The 9,988-nt window shown below is 40.2% G+C and overlaps 1 protein-coding gene across 1 annotated transcript in view; it reads right to left on the reverse strand.

Moving 5' to 3' along the window:
* LOC140922202 (uncharacterized) overlaps nt 1-9,841 on the reverse strand; it is a 10,742-nt gene extending 901 nt beyond the window's left edge. The window contains exons 1-11 of the mRNA XM_073372183.1: nt 9,179-9,841; nt 7,744-8,052; nt 6,654-6,971; nt 5,885-5,987; nt 4,795-5,003; nt 3,942-4,086; nt 3,036-3,166; nt 2,304-2,657; nt 1,249-1,401; nt 390-642; nt 1-106 (exon numbers count right to left, since the gene is read on the reverse strand). The exon at nt 1-106 is cut by the window's left edge and continues 901 nt beyond it. Coding sequence (XP_073228284.1) covers nt 1-106; nt 390-642; nt 1,249-1,401; nt 2,304-2,657; nt 3,036-3,166; nt 3,942-4,086; nt 4,795-5,003; nt 5,885-5,987; nt 6,654-6,971; nt 7,744-8,052; nt 9,179-9,233 — 2,136 coding nt within the window. The 5' untranslated portion in view covers nt 9,234-9,841. The remainder of the gene's footprint in view (nt 107-389; nt 643-1,248; nt 1,402-2,303; nt 2,658-3,035; nt 3,167-3,941; nt 4,087-4,794; nt 5,004-5,884; nt 5,988-6,653; nt 6,972-7,743; nt 8,053-9,178) is intronic.
* Nucleotides 9,842-9,988: the final 147 nt, after the last annotated feature.

Raw genomic sequence — 9,988 nt, forward strand, 5'->3', positions numbered from 1 at the left:
CTCCTGCAGGTGCATGTCTGGATTTTCTTTCTTCCATTTCCCTACCATTTCTTCTATGATCCTCTTTCGAAGTCGCTCATCGCTGGTCATTCTTTTGGCAAATTTTCTGGGAAAAGAAATGCACATTACGCAAAAATTACGCGAAGGATTACAAAGCTGAAACATTTGTCCACATTCTAATTTAGGGATAATATTTCTTCCAGACAAAGTCGCACAGATATTACTCTCAAAAGTACATATTCTGACTTAAAAAAAAAATAACAAATCGTTTGTAACACGCTGAAAACATTGTATCAAGGGGCTTGTGATTTGGTTGCATCATATGTAACATATTTCGTTACAGTACCTCTCCTTATAATAAGGAGTGGTAATAAGTGAAATGTACTCACTTCCATAAAACAAAGGCTACGATGACAGCCACTCCAAGGGCCCCGAACAAGCTCCCTAAAATGACCCCAATATTTGACTGGCTCTCTTTTTTGTCTGACTCCTCCCAAAGTGTGTCATCAATATCAAAGTCGTCAACATCAAAGTCGTCGTCATCAAAGTCTTCGTCGAAGTTGTCCCTTACGTCATCACGAGACTCATTCTTGTCATTAAATTCTGTTGGTTTATCAGCTGGGTTCTCCGTCGTGACAGGGCCTTCAATGGAAGCATAAATATTAGAGCAGGGAAACCTCAAGTAGTCACTCAAAAGAAATGAGGAAAATGAAAAGAGGTAAGGATTAACCTCATTGGCTCATGAAAGAAACACATACATTCCATTAAAGAACAAAGAACGCTGTTCTGAGCGTCTAAAAGCAATCCAGTGTTTGTTAAAAGTCAATGAAGTGTAGAGGCTATTTCGTCCAAGACCAAACATTTAATGTTTGTTGGTCAAATATTGTCGGGACAGTTTATGAATAGACCCTTCGTACCTAGTCATTCACAGGGTACAAAACTATCATGCTGGAGAGCAGGGTTACGCACTGAGACAAGAGATACAAAGAGCCTTCAGCATTTAATATGAGAATCCACTTTGTTTGTCTTCTCTTCAGCATTGCAGTTTTGTAGCAGGTGAATTACTGGCTGAAAAGGGCCTATCTTAATCCCATAAGAAAGGACGCCTACGTGTTGATTTTTGGGCTCCACCTCTTTTCTTTTCATTCTCAATATTTTACTATATCGAACTGCCAAGGCTCTTTCACTTTGGTATCAGAGTCCCAGCTACACGTTTAATACGCCACAAACTATAAACCCATCACAAACCTATGCATTTGTGTATTGGATGTATCTGGTAGCCTTCTTTGCAGGAGCATTTATATTGTGAAGGTATAACGAGCCATTTATTTAGATAGATCGGTCGACAGTCTTCAGAGTCAGTATTACAGGCAGCCTCTTCAAACTGGCAAATGTTCATTCCTAAAATAGACAAACAAGGTGACATTTAATCAAATTGATCTGTTGGTCTTTTTTTAGCCTTTGCAAGCCGGATGATAAATTATCAGGCCTGCCATTGCCAAAGATTTAAAGGGTCTTTGTCACGGCTGTCTAGTTCATTTTGTTAATATTTTTAATTAAACGTCCTTATTAGCCTGCGAGCAGGCTCTCCGGGGCGCTTGGGCGGCGGGGCGAGAAAAGGAAGGAGAGCTTGCAACTACGTCTCTGGAATTTGACAATCTGGATCGAAAAAGTCGATGCAAAATGTTGTTTGGCGGAGATGACATTAGTAATAGCGTCATTACCCCTGGCACGTGTGTTTCAACGTTTATTTACATTCACACTCGTTTCCGCTTCGCGCTGATTGGCAAAAATCTGACAGCTCAGTCGACGGGGAGCCACAGGGGAATTGGAATTCAAATTCCATAGACGCAGTTTCAAGTTCTCCTTCCTTTCCCCGTCCGGCCGCCAGAGCACCCCGGAGAGCTTGCTCGCAGGCTACGTCCTTATCTGCTTTGGAACTTGACTTCAGCAAAGGCAAAATCTTTGATTCATGTCCGACAAATACGTCTCCCAAGCATTAAATCTGGCGTTACAATCGAAAAATATTATCTTTGAAAAACTGTTAACGTAAGGGTTATAAATTTTCAAAAATCACAATTGCAACCCGTTTCAATCTTCTTCAAATTTGTCCATCCATGCCTTTTTTTTTGTATATGCTGTGTCACCTACACCTTTTATTTATATTTGAGAAGTCATTTTAATGTTTCGCTCAATCTGGTAGCATTTCCCTTTGTTTGAATTTCGATAACTTTCTTGGCATGCACAGCTCCTTTTAATGAATAAATAAAAATCATGTGATATTTACGTAGCAATACACCCACCCTGTATCCGTATAGCATTGTGATCAAATTCCCTCGTGTTTTCTTGTGTCTTTACTGTCACTTTTCCGCCGCGGTTGTCTGTCGCAGTGAGGGAAACAATCTTTCCTATCTGAAACTCGTTCGACTGAACCTCAACCAACACTGTCTCTCCAACAACAAGTGAACTCCATTTTGGAATTTTATCTATGTAGAGCCTTTCGCGAAGCGACGGGTATTGAAATTTCGACGTATGATTCCTAATACTTGACTTGAATATAAGTCCACTCCTCTTCGAAGAGAGGCTAAAATCAACAATGTTGCCTCGCTCCCAAGCCGACGGTTCCTTGTCCAAGAACAAGCCTATCGCTGGTATAACTACAATCGAAAAAATTACATGATTCAAAACAAAAGCACTCCCTTCAAGTCTTTTATTAAAACATTACTACCAAAACATAACTGATAGTAGTAATCGCAGATTAAGGGGAAACGTTCGTTCCTCGTAGAGTTTTCCATTCAAGAATGCAGTAAACAAGCCTCAAAGTACATTTAAAATACAAAAGGAGTTGCTAGATCAAAACCACTACAAATTTCCCGATCATTCCCACCCCTAGGTTCCTGATAAGTGGTGCAATCTATCCACACAGTCAAGTTTCTATCGTGTCTGAAAGCGGGGTTACCGCTTCCCTTGTGTAGGGCAGTAGTGCTTTATGGCCAAGTAGCAAAATATCAGGATTCAGATTATTATAAACGCACCTTGTACATGAACCCAAGTTGCTGATGTAATCATTCCTCTTCTATTTTCAGCAACACACTGATAAATGCCATCGTCTAAGTAATTTACGTCTCTGAAGTTTAGTTTGTGTCCTTCCCGAGTGAGATGTGAACTGTTGAAAAACGATAGCTCAGGTTGAGACGAAAAGTAACTAAAAGATTTTACAAGGAAAAGGATTAAGGGCTTGTTTACATGGAGGTGGAGAAACCCAGGAAGGTGAGGTAACCCGCTTAGGTGGGGTAACCAGCCCGTTCATATTATCTCTCATTTTAATTTGATCACGTTTACATGATAGGTGGGGTGACCCGCCACATATTACCTCACCTATCTGGGGTCCCCCATCTCCATGTAAACAGGCTTTAAGAGAGGCATGCAGCACATTCACATGATGGATTTTCGTCAACTGCACAGGTCCTGTCTGAACTGGAATTCGGAAGTGCTGGCTTTTAAGTGGAGGGGGAAACCGGAGTAACCGGAAAAAAGAACTTATCGAAGCAAGAGTGAAAACTAAATAGGGCAATTAAGCGGTTGAATCCTATCGAGAAAGGTATTGTTATCGAAAAATATCCCCGAGGAAAAAATGAGAAATGATTGATTAACTAACTAACTAACTAACTAACTAACTAACTAATAAATAAATAAATAAATAAATAAATGAATAAATAAATAAACTCTACATTCCAAAGGTTTTTACAGAGCTCATTTTACCATATGATATCAACAGTCCTCATCTATGATTATTTTCGCGATACGGATAATATGATTACCAAATATTTAATACGTCATTAGGTTTTAACATCAAAACATAAATATGAGTTATTTAGAGAACGAAATATCTCCCGTCATGATGCCGCAAAAATAGAGCAAAAACGTTCTTCAAAACTTACTTTGCAAACTGCACTTGCTCTCCATTTTTAAACCACGTGATCTTCGCTGTCGGGAAAGCTGTCACTTGACATTCCAACGATCCATTTCCACCAACAGCAATGCTAGTTTTCTGTTGTGGAGGACTCAAACTCCATCTTGGTGCAACTAAGACGAAGGTAATCCAAAGGAATTGTGTCACGAAATTTATCAAAATTCGAACGCTGGGAACTCTCACTAAATTGAGTAAAACATGAAAACAACCGTTTAAAAATTAAAAGAAGGTATAACAAAAAAGGAGGTACGGATGGAAAAACTTGAAGAGACTGAAACGAATTGCAATTATGGCGGTTTTTTGAAACATTGATTGCCTAACAGTTTGTCAAATCGATGCAAAGTTCATTTTTGTTGTTTATTATATTAAAGCTTGGGAGACATCTTTGCTTGATAAGAAACTTTGGCGTTTTCATTCGCAAGTAATTTCTCGAGTATTATTAACAAAATGAAGAACTAGACAGCCGTGACCGTCCCTCGTTCCTTTAAAGTGGAATTTTTCTTATTTCGTTTGATGCTACACGGAACATTTTAGCTTTCTATGGCAAGCTTATATACTGGCTTTAAGAAAACCACAGATAAATAAAATACGATCGTTTAATCCGAACATGAAGTGCTTCCGAAAGAATCCAGAAATGGACAAATTCGAGACTATTTGCTACGTTATAGCCTAGGTCCAAATGTTCTTTTTCGTCATGCCCAATAAACGATAAAATAAACGAAACCTCGGTAATAAAATAACACTACGCTGAAAAAACCCAAATATTTTTCAGACTTAAATATCCCTTCATTAGGGACGGTTCCAAATAACAACTGACTTACCATCGACAAGTAGTTTTATAGTATAGATCAACGGTCGGCCAATGTACAGAGAACTCTCTGCCTCACATGTGTATCGATCTCGGTGAAGCGTCCGGTTTGCATTTGCCAAATAGAGACTTCTTCCGTAGAAAGCCAAACGAATACCAATGGAATTATGCTCTCGAGTTATCGGTTGTCCATTCTTTTTCCACGTTATCTCTGGTGTCGGTCTGCAGAATATCAATCAATCAATCAATCAGTAGGTAAGTCTATCAATCAAACGATCAGCAACTTCCTAAATCGATTCATTAGGCTTATTTTTCTCTGGGCTACTCGTTGGTTTATAATACATGTTTTTTAGCTTCGTCTATGAGTTCCTAGAGAACGAGAATATAACCCATGAGAGCAGGCTAAAAATTTTATAGAAGAGCAATATTTGCATATAAGAATCCACTTGGCTTTTGGTTCTATCCGTCAACCAGTTTTAAAAATATTAACTGTAAAAATATAGCACTTAGTCACCATTATAATTTATTATTCATTCAAAATATTTCCCCGATTCTGATTGGCTAAAAGCACACGCATAATTCACCATAACCACCTACTGATGACCAAATTTGGAAGAATTTTGCGTTTACTGACCGATGACGTCAAAAGTGCAGGATTCTGCGGGTTAATGCACCGGTAACCGAGAAGACCTGGGGACGTGGTTGAGTTGTTTTGGTTGTGAAAACTCGCGGACATTTGGTTGTGAAAAATGGCGGACATTTCACTCGTTTCAAGAGTAAGAATTAGGCGAAATAATGCCTAAAAACATGGCAAGAACAGCAAGAAGACAACTCGAAGGGCGACATCTGCTATTGGAGAACATTTGCAGAGCTGAACAACCCTAAACGCGCACTATCGAAGATGAACTGAACATCGACGGAGGCAAGCATGTTTTAGCTATGTTTTTCAACTAGAAATTATTTTGAATGAATAATAAAACAATTATTGAATTCGGCTTTCGTATCATATAAAGAATTATGGAGATCTCGGAGCTTTAACGCGTAGTCAATATAGTAATCTGCAGTGGGTGCACTTATCTACAAGGTCCAGCATGGCACCTTACCTTCCGTAAGCAAAGCAGTATAGAGTCTTGCTTCTTCCTTCAATAGCGATTTCCTCTGATGCTGGCACAACGGCCCAAGACGGCGAGCGAAAAGTCTTAGGATCTGGAAAACAAAGAAGAGATTTTACACTTCCACTGACTTTAAATGAGAGGGTTTTGAACAAAGAAGCAGACCCAGCAGTTAACAAATGCTACTTTACTGGTACTTCACAGCACTTTACCTAGACTATTAACAGACGCATGCGAAATATGGAACAGTGGGAGTGGTGGGTGGGGGGGGGGGGGAGGGGAGAGGAGAGGAGAGGAGGAGGGGTGTCTTGGAGCGTTCTCCGATACATTTGCAAATAACAATTGCTCTAGATGAAAAAATTAACCCCCCCCCCCCCTCCGTCGCCTAAACGGAATGCCCCCCTATGGAGTCAACGAATTACCGGAAGTGTGTTTCGAATTTCCTGTCAGCTTAATTGGCAAATCGACAATCGCATTTTTTCTTGGTGCGTACTCAAATCCTGGTACACAGATGAGGCCCAGAACCAAGATTTTGGCGCTGATTCTCAGACGGACTTAACTAGAGTTTAGTTTCGTCTGTGTCGCAGGCTATAAAAATAGTAAACGCTCCTCTTTCTCGATATGCACCGCTCTTGCTAAACTTGCCCACAAGTCGATCGTTGTAAGCGAGGAAATCAAGAGAACGAGTCCAAAGCGTGAAAAAAATTTTCTCATACTTCCTACGCTCCTACACTCGCCTTCTACGCAGGGTTTGCTTTACCTGACTGTGCTGCATTCTTCATCTCCAGTTTCAAAGTCCCGGATGCCTGGAATGTATTTGCTCCTCTCAATTCACATCTGATCCCCCTCTTGCCATTTATCTCGTCAATGTCTTCCTTGGTGACGTATGAAATGTATAGTCCACCATTCGGTGAGATTGCACGGCGCTTGTTTCTTGAGAATTGGATCCTCCTTAGACTTCCCACCCAGCTGAAGGCAGCACCGTAGCTTGGTGTGTGCACAGGACACTGGAAACTAAACGGCTGTCCAAGATCGATCTTCTCCACCACACCACGAGAACTAGTAAACTTTCCTACAACTAGAGGAATCAAACAAATAGTTGATTACTTGCAGGGGAACACGTACTATACATACAGAGCGCGTAGGTGACTCGTGTGTGATGGAACCCCCAAGATAATATAGATGTAAGTTGTAGTTCACTTTCGTCCCTGGTTCAAATTTTGTTTTCCTTTGGTTCAAACTTATTATCATACATAACTTTAAAAAAAAAATCAAAGAATGTAAAATTCAAACCAAGGATAAAACTGAATCACAACACATAAGACCACCGTGCTTTCTGTTTATATTCATTATTCTGCCTTGTTATAAAGAATCGAATAAAATACCAGGTTTGTGGATAATGACATAGCTAACTTCTTAACACTTATTCGCTGGATAGTGATTTATCCGGTGGAGAGCGCTATGCAACCGGGACCTGACGTTTTCTAGCTGTCAGAAATAAACGCAGTGGTGAAAGTGGCTAGGGTTGTGTGACAGAACGCTGAAACTACGGAAAGCAAGGCGCAATCAGTTTTACAGAATGTTTGCTTTTAAGTTTACATTTCCGCAGTTCACATCGTCTTCATTCTATGTTTCATTCCTTCCACGCGTTAAGATGAACTCAACAAATTAGCCTGCTCCCAATGTATGGGTCTTTATAGCTCAGTTGGTAGAGCACTGCAGCGCTAACGCAGAGACCATAGGTTCGAATCCCGTTGAAGTCCCGAAATGTTCACGGTTAATTTGCAATTGCATAAATTGCAATTACCAACGCGACGATCATATCTTCATTTAAAAGTTTGCAATTTTACCTGTGACTGCAACTTGCAGTCTCCTGCTAAAAACTTCAATGCCTGTTATCTGGTCTCTCACCAGACACTGATACGTTCCGCTGTGTTCAGTTGACAGGTAATTCCCTTTTAAAGTGCCATCTTCGCTCAGCAAATACGGAATTCCACGTGTGTTAGTGATTATAGTTCCATTGTGCTTCCAAGTCCATGTCAGATTTGTGCCAGACGCCGCGCATGGAAGTTTAAAGCCGCCACGCTTTTCAAACTTAACTTCATTACGATCGACTAGATCTTCTGAGAGGAAGCGAGTGATGATCGGTGGTTGACGAACTAAAAAAAATATATTCCAGGAGAAGAGTGAATAAAACGTCACCTTATAGACAGGTTTTCAAAGGTGCTTTTTCAGATATCCATAGATGTTTTGAGTACTCTTAAAAACCATTACGTGGCCGTCTCAGGGAGCTCCGCTTGGATACAGTGGAGGCCAGCGTGTATCGGTGTTATCGGTCTTCTCATTGACTTCCCTTGAAAACAAGCGCAACCTACAGATTATGGTGCCCCATTGACACCAAATAGACATGCTTAATTAAACAAGTTAAAAAAAAAACAGACTAAAAAATAGCGATTGACGAGCACCCATCCAGACCTCTTATTTCATTGGTCCCTGTCAGGCCTGCACTACCTATGGTTTTAAGTGATGTGGGAATTATTATCTTACCATCGCTATTGTTTTCCAGGCCAATCACAAACCTAATAGGTAGGCCTTTTTCAAAAATACCATAATAATATACAAAAAAAATACCATAATATCCTTTGTTGTCCTGCCAACATTTTGCATAAGCATTGTCTTCAATTTCTCTTAGGACTTACAATCGCCCCAAGAGAAATTGAAATTAATGCTTATGCAAATTTTTGAAGAGACAACAAAAAGTGTTATGGTATTTTTGAAAAAGGCCTATAGGTGCAGGCCGGCCCAAAAATGGAACGCATGTTTTCACACAGGAATAAATTGAAATTCAACACGTTTGTAGTAAGCAGCTTTTACGATGGAAACAATTTTAAACCGTGTTAAACTAAACTTCCTTCAAACATGTTCAAGCTTTGGTGTGAATGTGCTTGTGGTAACAGATAATCGACTAAGGCTGCGCGCGCGACGTATGATTTCGAAGTGTTGCGTGTGCTAGCCGCTTTTTTTTTTTTTAGAAACAGTGCACAAATTTATAATAAAATAGTTATTAGATTCAGTTTTTACAAATATCCGGAAAAATCAAGGTTGAGGTAAGAATCATCAGCAGTTGCTGAGCGTTTGAACAATGTATTGAACTTGTGGTAGCGCGAGAAACTACTGTATAAGCAACTGTATAGAAAGAGAATGTACCAATTGGCCTTAATTTGGAGTAACGCACAGCACCCTGTTGATTTACATCTCTAGAATAATCTCCTGTTCGCCTCTTACCTTGGTTTGATTCTTGACTATAGAGGAGAAACAGGAAAACAAAAAGATCACGCATTTCAAGACGCAGGCCGCGCTACATTTGCATGCGTGACGTCATAATCATGCATTAACGCATTAACGGCGGCTATCCAATTAGAACAGTTCGTGATGAAAGGGAATAATGCTTGTTATTGAATCTATATTTTTCATATCACAACGTAATTCTAGGGATGGGTCGCTAACCAGGGTACAGAAATCATAGCTGTATTCCCCCTTCGTTGAAAACTCAAAAATCTTATTTTCTAGTCCCACGGATAAAATCTACCGCTAAAGTCTTCTTGCTAGCCTGCGAGAGCATCCGGTCTTTTCGGCTTAGGGAGAGAAGCGACGACCGGAAATACGTCTGAGGTTCGCAAGCTACCTTCTTGCAATTCGGTAAAATAAATTACGTTGTTTATACACCTTTATAGTTTTTGTCTTAGTTTACTTCGAAACACACTGATTTTTTGGCTACGCATGCTATTTACTAGCTTTATATTACAGACAAGCTCATAATCGACAAAGTAGCCTGCAAAGCTGACGGGATTAGCGGGCGTACTGTAGTTTTTTGGCGGCGAAGACGTGCGAAGATTGGTATCTTCCCTCGCGGTTTCGCCGCTCCAGGCGCCAAGAAAGTACCCCGCGCACAAGCTACGCAGGCTATCGACAAAACGGTTCAAGCTCTAAACACGACAAAGCAGAACCATTCTGCGACTTTTCTTCTGTAAGGAACAAATGGTTACCAGCTGGAAATAAATATTTTTAAAAACACCAAGAGCTAGGGCCGAGGAA

The sequence above is a fragment of the Porites lutea genome, chromosome 13, assembly GCF_958299795.1.
Source record: "Porites lutea chromosome 13, jaPorLute2.1, whole genome shotgun sequence".
Taxonomy (NCBI): domain Eukaryota; kingdom Metazoa; phylum Cnidaria; class Anthozoa; order Scleractinia; family Poritidae; genus Porites; species Porites lutea.